Raw genomic sequence first — 16048 nt, 5'->3', positions numbered from 1 at the left:
TACTGAAATTAGTGACCTTTTATTATTTTTAAGCAGATGGATGGAAAAAGTGTCCAAGTATAAATTTTTACAATTTGGGTTAGAGAGTCACTTATATATAAAACGTCAGATCCACTCACGGTTTAGTCTTACGTCTTCGTTTCTTATTCCGTCCTCATCCAGATAGAGGAGCTGGCGAGCACGCTGTCCTTCAGTTCTCGCCAGTCGTCTCTGGAGTCGTTGACCAGTCTGGACACGCGTTCGACGAGCAGCAGTGCACGTGGTAGCCCGGTGCCACCTCGCGGGTCACCGCTACACACCCGCTTCAGGATCTCCGCTAAAAAAGCTTTGCTGCTCTGGGTCAGAGAGCAGTGCCACAAGTGAGAGACAAGACACTTTTGTTTAATACTTCAACTAGACTAATTTTTATTTCGACTACAAGTCAGTACATACACAGAACAGTATGAGGACTATACATTGTCTTATACCACTAACCAGTACAAGGACGGTCGACATAAGCGTATTAAAATGTGCGTAATTGTTGTAAAAGCGAGGTTTTCTGTAGGAAGATGTTTATTTCGCATTCATATAAGGAGTCTCCAGTGTCAGTTTTCAGACACAGGGAGGTCTTCAGGACAAGGTTTTATGCTTTGTGGTTTTTCTGTAATATGATGAGAGTGAGAGAAAGAAAGAGAGGCCGGTGAGGGAACGACTGTTTATAGCTGGTATACGTACATAGTACGTATGTACGTACATAACAACGTACATAGTAGGCATTCTTTAATGAATAAAATATTTATAATGTTGCAGGAATACCTCAGGACGCGCTGTCGTAGGAAAATAATCGACGTCGCCCTGGGCCGCATCGAGGACACTGTTTAAAAAAAGTTTTGATTGAGAAAAAACGATGATCAGTTTGTTCGATGACGGGGAAAGAAGTTATATGTTCATATTGCATATCCTCAGTATTTTACCTGGTGAACTGGACACGCCCACCAGTGCTAACTGTAATAGAAATGTCTGTGCATTAGCGCTATCATGTAAAGAAGCGTGTAAAAATGATCTGCTAGCACTAATAGGATGCGTTTACAGTATAATTAAATACAAATAAATGAGATTCCAAATGAAAGATTTTCTGTACTTTCATTAACTTGCTTGTTTGGTTGGGTTTTTTTCTCCGGTGTCAATATTTTAAAAGCATATTCTCTCTTTTGATAGTCACTCATCTGTCCTCTGTTTATTATTCGGGTCTGTTTCAGAGTCTGATCCGCATCTTTCTCTTGTGTATGTCCGTCTGTCGTTCGCTCTCAGGGCCGGCTGTACTCTGAACGTGAAGGACTTTAAGGCGAGTTGGAGGAGCGGCGTGGTGTTCTTGGCCATCCTCTGCGCTCTGAGGCCGGATGTGGTGAGCTTATCCAAGGCTAGAACCAGAAGCAACCGACAGAACCTGGAGGAGGCGTTCCAGATCGCTGAGAGAGAGTTACATATACCCCGCTTACTGGATCCAGCAGGTGTGTGTGTTTTTATACTGTACAATGGAATAAATTTTTTTTTTTTTTTTTTTACAACGCCTATGGTAATCATATCCGCCTATGCGTTTCTTGAACCTGTTTGTTCCAGCAGTGATTATTTTGGCTTTTCCAAATAAAAAAGACCTTCCTTTTTATAAATATATGAATTATTGTTTGTGTGTGGCAGATGTCGATGTGAGAGACCCGGATGAGAAGTCCATAATGACGTATGTGGCTCAGTTTCTCCAATACTCCAAAGACACGCCTGCTTCCGAAGAGGACATGCAGGTACAGTTCTTATGGATTCTGGGCTCAGTTTGATTTTGGGGGTGCAAGAATTCATTTAAGAATACTGAAACATTTTCATCCCCGCATAATTATCCCCATCGTGACACTTTGTATTTTTGCAATAGATCAACAAGTGGATAACACTAGCTACCAGATTACTAAATGATCGTTATGTTATATGACCAGATTACTAAATTCGGACACTGTACGACACAGATATCTATTGCGATGGAATGTTGCAGAGCTTAAAACTGTCGTAGCTCCAGGTTTAGAGTTTGCGCTCACTCCACACCAGCCTCAGACTCTGGTAGAGGGTGTGGTCCGAGGTTTGAAGGCAGAATCCTGCAGAGGAAGTGATTATTATAGTCCCAGATTATTTACATATTAAAGTTTTTTGTTTGATGCTAAACTGGTGGCTTCGAGCTACACTGGTGATTCTAGCCTACATTTGCGGTAAAAATGGATTTGTATAAATGCCACTTTTGACCAGACTGTCGCTTTAACGTTTAATTTGAAGCTTCATTTCTACCCAAGGTTCAATATCTCGCTCCGACTACGCCTGTGAACCTGCCCTGTAACTTCACTCCTGCTGTTGCAGCCTCTCCACTCCGACAGGTACGTTCACCCCTTTTATCCTCTCCCTCTATCTATGCCTTATTGTCTTTGCGCTCGTCTGTCTGTCCTGCGTCACAGAAACGCCATCGACACCTTGTGTCCAATCGGAATCGAGCGTTCACTAGCAGCACTGTGGTAGAAAAGCTGGTAGTAATTTTATTCATCAAAATACAGACACCTGTATCATTCGTATATGAGATTAACAATGTCTTGATTAGCTTCACACAGCAGTAGCAGGCATACCAGTGGTTGTTTGTTTATGTTTGTTTTGCCGTTTGAGTGTGTGGGAGGCGTGGGGCTTGATGAAAAGAGGTGACCTCTATAACGGTGTCATTAATTCCTTCCATTAAACCTGGGCAAGGACTGAATGAACGAGTGCCAGAGAACTTAAAACAGCACTGACATTCTGACTGCGTCACTTTCCTCAAATTACACGAAACCGTACTCCTGTGGTCGAGCGAAATGCTTCACACGGAATAGAATACGGCTGTCCAGTAATCCTCAGCACCTTAGAAATCTTGATTTCTAATTTATTTAGACCAAAGAGTTTTTATCTTTTTCCCCTGTCCAAGTTCGGCCTCAGTGACTGTCTGTAACCATCCGAGTTGACTAACTCCGCTTTCCTAGTAGTTAGATTATTCTATGAGGAAGTAATACAAACCCCTGTATGTCTGCACTTACTGTATACCTCATGGTCAGGGCTCTTGATTCTAAACTTGACTAAAACTGGCAGCACGGTGTCTTAGAGGAACCACAAAGCGCAAATTCCTCTTTCTTGAAGGCTTTCCTGTGCCAGAAAACACAAAGTGTACAGCTTTACCTCTGACTGCTACTAAGCACGGACACTCAGTCCATTCGTGTGAAGCGTCCCCTATACAAGTCTCTGTGTAAGCTGTTACTATGGAAACGATAACTTATTACAGCACTCACTTTAAATATATAAACCTTGTGTCCGGAACTGGTCCGATATAGAAATTTAATCAACACCTTGTGACTAATCGGTAACGAAAACTCAACAGAGCTGCGATATAAAGAACAATAAATTCCGTTCACATTTTTAGTTTTAGGTACGTATTTTTATAATACGTTCTTAAAAATATGTTTAGACCTCGCCCACTCAGAAAGTCCAGGAGGTGACGTGTTGGCTGGAGCAGGCCTATCAGGAGCTGCTGGAGGGATGGGAGTCCACCGAGGGTGAGAGCTACGCTGAGAGATACCACGTAAGAACTGATCAAAAAAACACTTCCAAAGAAATGTTAGTATGGGGTTAAAAGGAAGTAACTTTGGAATGCACGAGGATGTACCTGACAGAACTAATGGTTTAAAAGCAAACGATGGTGAAAAAAACTATTTTACAAAACAATAAAGCATGATGAATTTGAATTTTTTGTCATCTGTCTCAAACATTCCTTATTTCAGGTGTTCCAGACTTTTGTGGTGTCCTTTAACGAGCAGCGCCGGCCCGTGATGCCGCTGCTGACTGCGATGAAGAGGACTGTGAAGCTGAGCGACGAGCAGCGGGCTCTCCGACGCACCTGGGATTCCTTGGCTGAAAAGGTCATAGGTCACACCATCATTGTGTTCACTGAAGAACCTTAAAGAACTTTAAAGAACCGTGCTTTTATATATGTTAGTGAATTATGCATCGGAATGATTCAGATGAATTTCATTCGTGTATTCATCGTTTTATTTGTTGGATTTAGCTGCGCGAGTATAAGACAGAGCTAGACCTGAGTCTGCCCACTCCTCTGGACACGGTGGGCCGCTGGTTACTGAGGGCCGAGGAGGCCTTGGCAGATGGTGGTGATGATCGTCAGGACCATGCGCGAGCTGCTCAGGAGGCCCGCGAGAAACACGAGCTGTTTAAGGTGCTTCTAATAACTGTAGCAGCTGAAGTAATCACTAGATATTGATTCTTTTCAGATGCGGTTGGTCTGTAATTACGGAGGTTATACCCTCATACAGGTTCTTATAGTCTCATCATAATTGGTCAGATTAAATATTTGATCCGTTTAGATGAATGGTGTATGAAGTTAAATACTCTATTTTGTTAATACATGTTAAAAAACAATGAAAGAAGCGATCGTGCATAATAATAATAAAAAATTATTAGTATTTTTTTGGCCTGGGTTTGTGTTCAGTCATGTCTAGAGGAGATGCCTCATCACATGAAGACTTTCCAGATTTTCCAGAATATGGATGAGTACGGAGAAATGGTGGTTCCTACTGACAAGCTGGAGGAGATAAAGCGAAGGTGGGTGAATTAAAAATCTAAACTCTTCTTTGGGATAATTTGTGATTTTCGGGCACAAGCAAATCGAGGACAGGTTTCAGTATTTCCAGCGTTAGATTCCATCAACCAAAAGCGGGACCTGAGATTAGAATACTTGCTGTTGTACTGCAGTGTTATTGGATTCTGAATAGAGATGACCGATATTGATTTTTTAAATAACCGATATAGATTATTTGCATGTTTATGTGCCCGATAACCGATATGCAGAAACGATATTTTTCGTTGTTTTACTTCTGTTTTTGACACAGTGATAACACCACCACTGAACTGAACAAACCGTTTTATTTGAACAATCTTGTCAATTTCACATCCTTGCATACAAAACAAAACAATTCTTATTTATGCACCAATAGAGGGGTCTGAAGAGTGCAAAAAAAAGTGCACTGTTACTGGTCTTTTTTTTTTTTTTTTTAATTAAAAGCTTTGATGACGTTAACAAACAGGTAAAAAAAAATAATTCTAACAAAAAAAAAAACCCCGACTGCCAACAAAAATGCCGGCCCTGTGCGCAATTCTCAAAACGCCATTTATCGGTAGATCCGATATTTCAAAACTGATAACCGATTATGGAAACATGCTTAAATATCGGTCGATCTCTAATTCTGAATTTAGATTGGTCAGAAGGTGCCGATTATTACAGCAACTTGGACAGTAGCACTGCTGCATATCACAGGTTTATATTATATTAACCCACTCGTTCTAATACGTTATCGTTTCCGTAGTAACCTCTCATTCACAGGGATTTGTACGGCAGACACGCCACGTGAGCGGGGTAAAGATAAAAGCGGTGCAGTTGTTGAAACTGTGACGCTGTCTGTGAGGTCATGTTTTCAGTGCTGTGTAAGAGTCAGAAAGATGAGTTTGCGCTTTCTTGGGATCATGACGAGCTGCGTTTGCCTTGTTAACTTCAAGAGAGAGATAAAAATGAGGCTGGGGAGGGACATCAAATGTAATTATAAAAGGATAAAAAGTACAGCATGCTGTTCTTTAATAAATAAAAATCCATCACTTTAATAGAGCTATGATGGTGGAATGATTTTTAATATTTAGTTAATTTCTTAGGTTTTGTCAGAACTAATGTTTGAATCTTATTGCTGTGTGTTCACGTGTATATTAGGTTCACTAGTGTGCGTGTCAGCGCTAAGTATCATGGCATTAGACTGGAGTACCAGGAGCACAGACACACAGTGCTAGATCTGCTGGCTCAGCTTACCCTCAAGCTACGTACTTGGAAAAGAGGCTACATTTCCCAGGAGGCTGTGCGGGTCCTGATGAAGGACTGGAATGTAAGAGAGTATAATAAGTTAAGAAATGCCATTCGGTCTGAAATCCATAACAGCATATTCACTGTGTCCTGTAAAATTAACGTGCGCGTAGATGTTTGCGATGGGAATGAAAGTGTTTGTTTGGTCATGTAGGAGACAGTCAGCAAGCAGGAATTGACTTCTAAGCTGGAAGGAACTCTTTGCAAGCTCAGACACATTGCTAACAAATACACCAGCAAGTCTGCTCTGGGTGAGTAAGTGTTTTCTGTCCAGATGAAGTAAAAGCCAAAAAATTAAAAGCCTGAGTACATCAAGATGAAATCCGTTATGATGTATAATCGATATTGCATTACAGGATTAAACCACTAAACGTGCGGGTGTTTGATAATTGCTTTCCCCTCCTCTGTGCCAGCGGGTGACTCAAACCGTGTCAGTACTCAGATGAAGGAAACGGAGGCCGAGACTGCGGCGATACTCGAGGAGGTGAAGATGGTAAAAGGCACTATATCGCGCACGCTGACCGCATGGGAGTCCTACTGCGACACTTACAGCTCGCTACACGCCTGGCTGGAGCAGGGAACTCAGACGACCAGACACGGACAGCGAGCTGAAGTACACATCTACAGCTTGCCACATGTCACGTGTTCAAAAACACTGCGTATTTCGCATTATTGATTATGATTATTATTCCGGATGTGATTACGTGGCCTCTCGCTCTAGGTGACGATAGGGATGATGTCCGAGTGGAGCTCTTGCAGGGAGCGTCTGAACGAAGTCGGAAGCTATCTGAAGGACGTCACGGATCCACAGACCAGTCGCTCGGTTTCTGACGATCTCTGCAGGATTAATCTGATGTGGGCTGACTTCGTCAGAAGAGCCCAGTTTGTGAGTCGCTTTTCAAGCGTCCGACATAACCTAGTCAGGCTATTTAGAAAAATATCATTGATGGTAACAAAGATGTTTTATATCATGGTCCCTGTCCTAGGAACTCGTTGAAGAGCAGAGTGTAACTCCACCGAGTCCTCAGACTCTCCAGGGTTTGATTAGAGAGGCCACACAGCTTCTGACAGAACCAGTGGAGGTGGTATCAGGATCACTTCATACGTACAGGAAGAGACTGCAGGTACGATTAATCATCTATTTGTAATATTTCCAACTTTTATCGCCTGTCGTTATACAATAATTATGGAATTGTAGTCTCTCAGTGTCTGTCAGTCGTTGTTGAAATATTGATCCAAAACTGTTTGATACTTAGTTTGTGATGAAGAAAATACAAGATGTCGATCTGGATTCTCTCTCTCCAACACTTGAGTGCTCAGCTGAAACGCTAAATAAACTCAAACAGGCCGTTCCAGAGGTGATGACGGCATGGCATCTTTCAAACAATCACACACCAGTGACAGAACTTTTTAAATCTTTTTTAAAAAAATTAATTTGTGATATGTATTTATCTGTTTTTGAGCATGATTGTGTTGATATTTGCATGAACAGGTGCTGGAGACACTCGGCGAGGCCGTGCAAGTGTGTGAAGAATTGCAAGAGAGCGTTTCGGGCCTGGATGGTCGTCTGGCCGAACTTATACACTGGGAGACTGAAGTCAGAGAGTTTTATGACCTCCTAAAGGAAAAATCACACCGACACCAAAGGGGGCAGGACTCTAGGACCCGGGTAGTTATTATGATTTCACATTTTCTGTGTTGTTTTGTTTTTTTCCCTCACAGACATCATCTCTGTTTTATTTGGAAACTGAGTGAATAAACTGTTCATATATTTCTTTCTTTTCTTTTCCTCCCCTGTAGTCACTGATTTCTAGAGGTCTGCAGTTAGAAGGCCAGGTGGTGATGGAGGAGCAAGACCTTCAGGAGATGGTGATGTCACGTCAGAAGAACTCACCTCTGCAGTACCTCATTGCCTCTACCATGCAGGACAGAGTCCGTGCCACTGTCGCACAATCACAGGTCTTTTAGCACTTTGCATTATTTTGTGTTTAGTTCTTTGAAGTTTTACTTTAAGCCATCCAATACGTCACTTCTAAAATGTCCCTTCGTAACTGATTATGAGAGATAAAATATACCATCGTTCATGTACGTTTTTCTGTAGGAAGCCGTTGGGATGCTCAGCTCCTTGGGCGCTCGCAGAGAGCGAAGCCCTACAGGACATCAGCCTCCACAAAAGGTCTTCGTCCAGGAACGAGAGGTTTCGAAACCCGGAACGCAACCTCAGCCAGTGCCTATGATTGTTGTGCAGGAATACCAATTGGAGAAGAGTCAAATCCAAGCAGTAGCAGAACCACGGTTAAAGAACGAATCGGTAGGAGACCGTCCACCCCAGAGTAAACCTGAAGAACTTGCACAACCACAGGTTCTACCTGAAGTCGAGCCACAGGGTGATCTGGTAGGTGTTGTGGCACTGGGGGAACCGAAGAGACAAAAAAGAGGTGACGATAAAGAAACCATGGAATCTCAGCCACATCATCTGGATACGAAACAAACACCAGAGCAAATTCAGCAAGCACCCACAAGGCAACAACCTCTGTCTGTGCAACAGGAACCAACACAACTACATTTGCAATTAGACACTCAGCAACAAACTCAGCAGCAGGTGCAAATACAGAAACAAGGTACAAGCCAACAGCAAACCTTATTTCAACAGTCAGTAAAGGTAAGGAAATTTCAGAAACGTGCAGAGAATAGGCCTTGGCTACAACAGAATGCCCAAGCAGACGTTTTGGCCTCTGAACAATCGGGTAAAGTAAGTTCAGAAGTACCGACACAGCCAAAGGTTATTGCCACTGCTGTGTCTCAACCTCCGGTGTCTACATCAGACACACTCCAGGCACAAGCCAGAGTGACTTGGATCGAGCAACAGCAGCCTATCACTGTTACTGCCACTGTTGTATCTCAAACTCAGGTTTCTACAACAGACACAAACCAAGCCGAGAGGGTTACACAGACACATGCCAAAGTGATTCAGGCCCAGCAACAACAGCCTACGACGTTCACTGCCAATGTTGCATCTAAACCTACGGTATCTGCACTGGACCCAGTCCAGTCTGAACCAAAGAGTGTCGTACAGACACAATTCCAAGTGATTCAAGTACAGCAAAAGCAGTCTGTCTTGCAAGCCAAAATGGGTCATACCCAACAAGTGATAGAAACCAAAGTGGGCCAGGTCCGACAACAGCAGCCTGTAACGCACGTTAATTTGGGTAAAGTACACCAACAAGCCCCTCTCTCCCAAATACCAGCAAAAGAACCAGTAGGAGCTATGGTGCCAGTTACTTCACAAAAACAACCTCAGGCTCCGACTGTCCAACAGCATCCACGACTATTCACAGCCACCACAATTACTCAGCCACCAACAAAGCAATCAGAGATGCAGCCACCAGTCATGACTCAAATGCAACCACCAGTCATGACTCTAATGCAACGACCGGTTATGGCTCAGGCTCAACCCCCAATTATGTCTCAAACCTCTCAATATCTGCCAGCTATGCAGGAAGAAAGTCAACCCATGAGACATCCCCCAACACCACTCTATGCTCAAATAATAACTCAAAGGCAGCCACACCCAGTTGCAGCCCAGTCTCCACCCCAGCAAGCAGTATCTCCCAATCAATCTCAAGGTGTTTCAATAACACCAGCCCAGCCCAAAAGTACAGCTCCTATCCAACCACGAATAATCACCATGCCCCAGAATCAACCACAATTCTATAAATCACCTCAATCCCCACCTCAGGGTATGGGCATGGGTCAAACTCATGACAACATTCAGCTAAGACCACAACCCCACATCCAGCAGCCTCAGTGGAGACCAGTCATGCCTGACATAACGACACAAGGTTATCATGAGACCCTCCACCAGGCTTTCATGCCATACCATATGTCACCCCAGGTGCAGTTTCAGAGCCAGAGCCATCCACGTTCAGAAGGTGTCTCCCAAACCCAGCCTCAGCAATGGGCGCCATTAGGAGGAGGTCTGGTGACACAGAATTACCCCAATGTCCAGGGTTCATATCATGTTCAGTCTTATGCCCAGTCTCAGGGTTACCCCAGTCCCCAGCCACAGAGTCAGCAGTGGGGCCAATTTAGATCTGAACCAACAGTGCAGCCTTATTCACAAATAAGCCCTCAAAGCCCAGTTCAGTCATTTGTACCATCACAGCACTGGCAACCAGTAAGACAATCTGACATGGTCAGACACAGTTACCTGCAGCTGCAGATGTCTGAATACCCACAAGTCCAACATCAAGTCACTCCAAGACCGCAGAGCCCTCCTCAGCAATGGCTTACGCAGCCAGAACCACAATCCAAAGTTGCATTTCTGAAAATGGTTTCTCAACCAACCAACACACATTGTTTCCAACCACCATCCCAAGCCCCAGTAAGCCCTCAAGGTCCTGCTCCACAGCAGCCCCAAACTCAACAGCAGCAGTGGCCACAAAACAAGCCCGAGGTTCGATTTCAAGTTCAGATTCAGAGCCAAACATTGCAGTCACCGTCTCAGTTCCAAGTTTTGCAAAAGCCACAGTCGCCAGAACAGGAGCAACCCCAACCGCAGTCAGTTGCTCAGGTCAAACCTTCATCCCTTGCTCCAGTAAGACCCCAAGGCCCTGCTCAACAGCAGCCCCCAACTCAACAGCAACAATGGCCACAAGACAGGACTGAGGCCCCATTTCAAGTTCAGATTCAGAGCCAGATTCAGAGTTCAGTTCTTCAGACACAGCCTCAATTCCAGGTTTTACAAACGCCACAGTCACCAGAACAGGAGCAACCCCGACAGCAGTCACTTGCTCAAGTCAAACCACCAGCTCAGGCTCTTGTCATACTTCAAGGTTCTGCTTCACAACAACCACAAACTCAACAGCAGCAGTGCCCACAAAAAAGATCTGAGGCTCCATATCAAGTTCAGATTCAGAGCCAAACTCCTCATACACAGCCTCAGGTAGAGGTTTTAGAAAAGCCACAGTCCCCGGTGCAGGAGCAACTCCAACAGAACTTAGTTGCTCAGCTCAAACCTCCAGCTCAGGCCCAGGATCCTTCCCTGGCAAGGAAAAAGTTTGAGGATGCCAAGCACTGCCTTCAAGAGCGCATTCTAGAGACTATCAACATATTAAAGAGCAAGAAGATAACTCAGGACCAGCTGCTTTTCAAAGAAGTATGTTTTATAGACCATCCTTAAATGAAAGAGGTTGATTAGGTTTGAGACACATTGCGTTTATCCCAACATCAGAATAATACCGATTGCAGTTACAATACAGTTGCATGCCAACATGTATATGTGATTCATCCTTCATGCACTTGTGGACCAGATCTTGAATGACGTGTATAAATGATTTCTAGGAATCTGTGGATCTTGAACTCCTGAAAGAATTCCTGATGGCTGTACAAGGAATGGAGGCTTTCTGCACCCCATCTCAGCTCCGAGACATGGAGCTCCTTACCCAGTCTGTCAGAACTCAGTGGGAGGTAGGGTGCACTTTTGTCTTCTGTATACAGTTTAGCATTACATCTATACAATGTAATGGTGTGAAAAATGCAATTTAATTATCCTTAGTGTTTGCACCGTGATATCGATTTTGTTAATTTAATGCCAGGATTAGGTTATACTTCATGATACTTTTATTAGCCTTTATAATGTAAAGTATTAAATTGCCTGGTGTGTAAAAGAATTACCCGCACTCTAACCACATTTCACAGCCGTGGGAACCAGCACATTTTAACAAACAACAACCTCAACTCTAAAACTTTTACTCTAACTAACCTGTTTCTGGGAATTCACAAAGTAATAAAACACTTGGGAGTGTGATGTTTAAAAAAAACAACAAAAAAAAAACAAAGTTACAGTTACCACCGCAGTGTTGATTATTTTCCAATGACCTGTTTCCAGTAACATCCCAAATTGTTATATTCCACTTATGACCCGGGGGGAAGCCGTTTAGAATAGAATTTTATTCGTCTTTTTTTTTTAATCACTTCTAGCACATTACATGCAGAAGAAGTTCTTCATCAGATGACTTTACACTCTTGTGTTGAAGTTATTTGTTTGTACCACCACACCTCCAGGCCTGCTTCTCTGAGAACATTCTCGTTCCGGCTGACCAGCAGCTGGACGCCCTAAAGCAGCTGTGTGAGACGTTGAGTCCAGAAGATGCCAACAGGCTGGAACGGGCTCAGCTCCAGGAATGTGAGACGACACTCGCTGCCATCCAGCGTCAGTCCAGTGGAGATGGTGAAATGACACCAACAGACTCTGGGTAAGAAAAACAAGGGATTTAATACGAGGGATCTAGAAGGGAACAGAGAATTAATTTTTTTTAATCTTTCATATTGGCAGTATCATTCAGATTAGATTTTTTTCATGAAAATTGCTGAGCTGACATTCTTTCATTTATTTGCATGTTTCTCCATGACATTGTATTCTCTCCTACGATTCATTAGTGTGCTTGTAGAGCAGGCAAAAGAGACATCACTACAGAAAACTGCCCATCCAGAGAAACCTGTGGAAATCACTACAGAGGTACGTGTGAAGAGATGATAATGTTGGATGCTGCCTAAGTGTACGATAGATTTGTAGTGTTTTGGTCTTTATATTGGAGACTCTGTTTGCTAACTCCATATTATACCTCATCGTGGATGAATTCCCCCAAGTGTACTTAAACATACTGTAGAAACATGTTTGTGTTGTAGACCTCCCCTGTCACAGCTCACCGGCCAAAAACCGTGGAGAAGAAAGAGATACTAAAGCAGATAAGCACGGAGGAGGACAGGTAGATCCAAGTGAATCCTTTGACGTTTACTTCGAAGTTGATTAGATGTTCTTGGTGTCATTTGTTCATCTTGATGAATCAATACACTTAGATTAGTAGTGGTGGATTGTATGTGTATGTGTGTGTGTGTGATATATATATATATATATATATATATATATATATATATATATATATATATATATTTAATTTGCCATGGGCAATTTGTTACTGGTCACATCATCAAAAGATGAAAATATCTAATTAACACATTGAAGATGTGTCAAAAAGATCCTTTATATATTTATTTATTTTTTCTTTCAGGTACAGAAGTTCAAGGTTCGCCCTGCAAGCTCAGCTGAATAGGAACGAGCAGAACATGCTGGGAGATCGTCCCTCTGGGTCAGCCACGGCCACAGACCTGCAAAAGAGGCTCCGAGAGCTAAAGGTAGAGTCGCCGTTCACCAGGGGTCGTCAAGTGGCGAGCCGAGGTTCGGGATTTCAGCGAACTTTTAGCAGATCCTTATCTAATCACATACACTTATTTATCTTATCAGGCCTGGGTGGATTGGTGTTCGTCGTGGCGAACTTGAAACATTAAAAAAATAAATAGCAAACATAAATTAGATGCTCGTACTAGCAGTGTCCAAGAGTGTGACTCTTCATTTTGTACGCACAGTAATACATGGAATTTTCTTTTTGCAAAAATACGGTGAGTGTGTTGGTGCTTAAATGTTAGCATTAGCTTGTACCCTGTCTGTTTTGAAGCTAACGCTAGCCAACTGCCAGCCGGATGGCAGATGCGTCTACGGTTTATGCTAGCATGCGTAATCGTAAGCGCTCTATGAAAACACACATAGTATCAGAGAAAAGAATGTTCATACAGTGTTCATACAGCAAAGGAGTAGCGGTGAGACATAACTCTCATGATTATGCCAAATTACGACGACTCAAACGCAGCGCCTCGCCGTGTGTGTTTTGACGTTTCAGGCTTTGCAGGACGAGACGGAGTCTTTATGGTCGGAGTACGAGGTGCAGTGCGCACAGTGTTCTCAGATCAACGAGAGATCGGTGGAGCAAGACCGAGCCGAGCTCACGGTCAAGTGGAATGAGCAGAGAGCGCAGCTACAGAGGAGGTGCACGCAAAATATTTCAGTGCATACAGATTTAATCGTCATTTCTTTAATCTTGTAGTCGCAGAAAAACTACTATGTAGACTAGTGATTAATGTTTAGTGCTGTTGTAGTTATAATCTCCATGGGTGGATTTAGTATGCATGGTAGATATATAACACTTTAAAATCATCACCAGCAATAATATATAAATTACTTTCTGACCCACACGTTTCGGTCAAAAGTTTTTATGTTCTTCCGTCCTATTTTTAAAGAGTGCATGAGAAACTGTCATTTTCAACATTATTTCAGTCCTCGAAGTTTTGCCTCCAGAACCGTGCTTTGCTGCACGCATCATGTGCCTGCGCTTTGTTTCTGTCTCAGGGTCGATTCTCTCGGCTCGGCTCTGGAGCTCATGGATTCCGTCGAGCGCCGCGTTGCAGAGATTTCCGAGCGTCTCGACAAGTTCATCAAGGAACCCAAAGATGTTCGAGCATACACGCTGATCGATGCAAACATCCTGAAAGATGTTAAGGTAGGAAATGAGTTGAGACTTGGACACTTAGAGCTTTTCATATTTATTTTTAAGAAAAGCTCGAATCACTGCACGTTGCTGGTGGATCTAACTGACGATCTACTGAGAATGTTGTGTAATTGTGTTTTTCAATAGGACTTGGATGAGGGCATCCAAACGCAGATGGACCACCTCTCTCGGTTTGACTCGGAACCGAGCCACCTGGACCTGCGTGACCGCTCTCCTCTCACCCAGCTGGTAATGAAGCACCGATCCAGCCTGGATCGGCTCCGGCAGCAAGTCCGCAAGAGCGAGGCGGCAGCTCGTGCCCTGGACCGCTTCCTCGTCTCACTGCGCACTTTGGATCAGGATGTCTTGTTTGCGCAGAGCGCCCCCTGCGCCGACGTGACTGCGCTGCAAGACAGCAGGTCCAAGCTAGCTCTGATCAGGAAGGGAGCAGCAAGCCTGAGCGATAAAGCACCACAGTTGGATCAGCTCCTTGGTGGAGCCAAGATGGAGGTGACCGAAGAGGGAAGCTCTGTGACGTGTCTGGATATGGTGGAGGTGCTGGTGCGGAAGGTGGAAGACGCCGACGACAAGCTCATTATCAGACAGGAAGAGCTTCAGAAAGAGCAGCAGAGCAAGGGACTCGGGATGAGGAAGAAGACTCTGCTGGCGGAGCTGAGGAAGGTGAAGGGTGTGGCAGAGAAGCAGGGCCTCAAGGAACCCACCATGCCGTCTGTGCAGCACAGGTGAGGACTACATATGTAGGCTGTTTATGAAGATGTTTATGGTTTTATCAATCTAAGCATGCGCCTCATGTTTGTTTGGTGCATTCGGTAGGATTCGCGCCTTGTCGGATCTGGAGACGCAGATGAGCTCGCTGCGTCCGGAGTACGAGAGTATCAGAGAAACCGCTTCAAAGCTTTCTACAGTCACAGAGCGGCGTGATGAGGTGGAGTCCGTTTGGGAGGAGACCGAGAGAGCCGTTGCTGAAAGGTGACACCAATGACGTAGTGACGAGGAACGACTCAATAACTAGCGTAAATTCTGTTTACAGTTTAATAACAATGACCTGCAATTTAAGGGTTTAAATGTCAGTAGGCAACCGATAGATGTTCATCTAAAATGTAAGGAATATCTTAATACCACAAAGTTGATTATTTTCCTCCAGCATTTTGCCAGCGATTTCATTAACCAACATCGCGTCGTTATTTACATCGTTATTTACAGCTATAAACAGTTGTTCACCCATCAGCCTCTTTTTATGGATCTTGAAATTAATGAGAAAAAAGCGCGGCTTGTCATGTTACAGCTTTACCACTGACTTGTTATAAAGTGCTCACGCTGGAGACTCCTTCCATAAATGATTTTTTTTTTTTTTTTTGCCTTAGATTTTATGGTGCATCCGCCATACAAATCCGATTTGTTCCATGGAAGTTCCACAACTTTAAATGTAACTACAAACAAGTAAAAAAAATATATAATAAGTAAAGAAATTAAAGTAAAAAAGTTGGCAAACTGCTGTGATATAAGAGGTATAAACACTTGGGGACATTCTGTTATAGGAAAATAATTAACTTTGGGGCGGTGACAGTAAAACCACCTCTTCACACCGCCCCATCGTTGATCATTCCGCTATAACGGCATGACCTGGAATGTTTTATTCCAGACGTAAAACAGGTAGAACAAGTAATTTGTGGTGGTATGGAAAAAAAGTTAC

At 43.5% G+C, this 16048-nt stretch overlaps 1 protein-coding gene across 7 annotated transcripts in view; it reads left to right on the top strand.

The window, feature by feature from the left end:
• Positions 1-16048, top strand: part of syne2b (spectrin repeat containing, nuclear envelope 2b) — a 101195-nt gene that overhangs the window by 7656 nt on the left and 77491 nt on the right. For all 7 annotated transcript variants that reach the window (XM_047154444.2, XM_047154441.2, XM_047154443.2 and 4 more), the window contains exons 7-32: positions 163-359; positions 1291-1490; positions 1678-1778; positions 2313-2393; positions 3500-3613; positions 3813-3950; positions 4097-4261; positions 4535-4647; positions 5804-5972; positions 6105-6201; positions 6364-6563; positions 6672-6836; positions 6937-7074; positions 7207-7308; positions 7443-7619; positions 7751-7909; positions 8052-11108; positions 11294-11419; positions 12017-12207; positions 12392-12470; positions 12641-12720; positions 13024-13147; positions 13690-13835; positions 14196-14346; positions 14482-15077; positions 15169-15324. In XM_047154444.2, coding sequence (XP_047010400.2) covers positions 163-359; positions 1291-1490; positions 1678-1778; positions 2313-2393; positions 3500-3613; positions 3813-3950; positions 4097-4261; positions 4535-4647; positions 5804-5972; positions 6105-6201; positions 6364-6563; positions 6672-6836; positions 6937-7074; positions 7207-7308; positions 7443-7619; positions 7751-7909; positions 8052-11108; positions 11294-11419; positions 12017-12207; positions 12392-12470; positions 12641-12720; positions 13024-13147; positions 13690-13835; positions 14196-14346; positions 14482-15077; positions 15169-15324 — 7022 coding nt within the window. The remainder of the gene's footprint in view (positions 1-162; positions 360-1290; positions 1491-1677; positions 1779-2312; positions 2394-3499; positions 3614-3812; positions 3951-4096; positions 4262-4534; positions 4648-5803; positions 5973-6104; positions 6202-6363; positions 6564-6671; positions 6837-6936; positions 7075-7206; positions 7309-7442; positions 7620-7750; positions 7910-8051; positions 11109-11293; positions 11420-12016; positions 12208-12391; positions 12471-12640; positions 12721-13023; positions 13148-13689; positions 13836-14195; positions 14347-14481; positions 15078-15168; positions 15325-16048) is intronic.

The sequence above is a fragment of the Ictalurus punctatus genome, chromosome 3 (assembly GCF_001660625.3).
Source record: "Ictalurus punctatus breed USDA103 chromosome 3, Coco_2.0, whole genome shotgun sequence".
Taxonomy (NCBI): domain Eukaryota; kingdom Metazoa; phylum Chordata; class Actinopteri; order Siluriformes; family Ictaluridae; genus Ictalurus; species Ictalurus punctatus.
The sequence above is the reverse complement of the archived record's forward strand: the minus strand, read 5'-3'. Positions and strand labels throughout refer to the sequence as shown.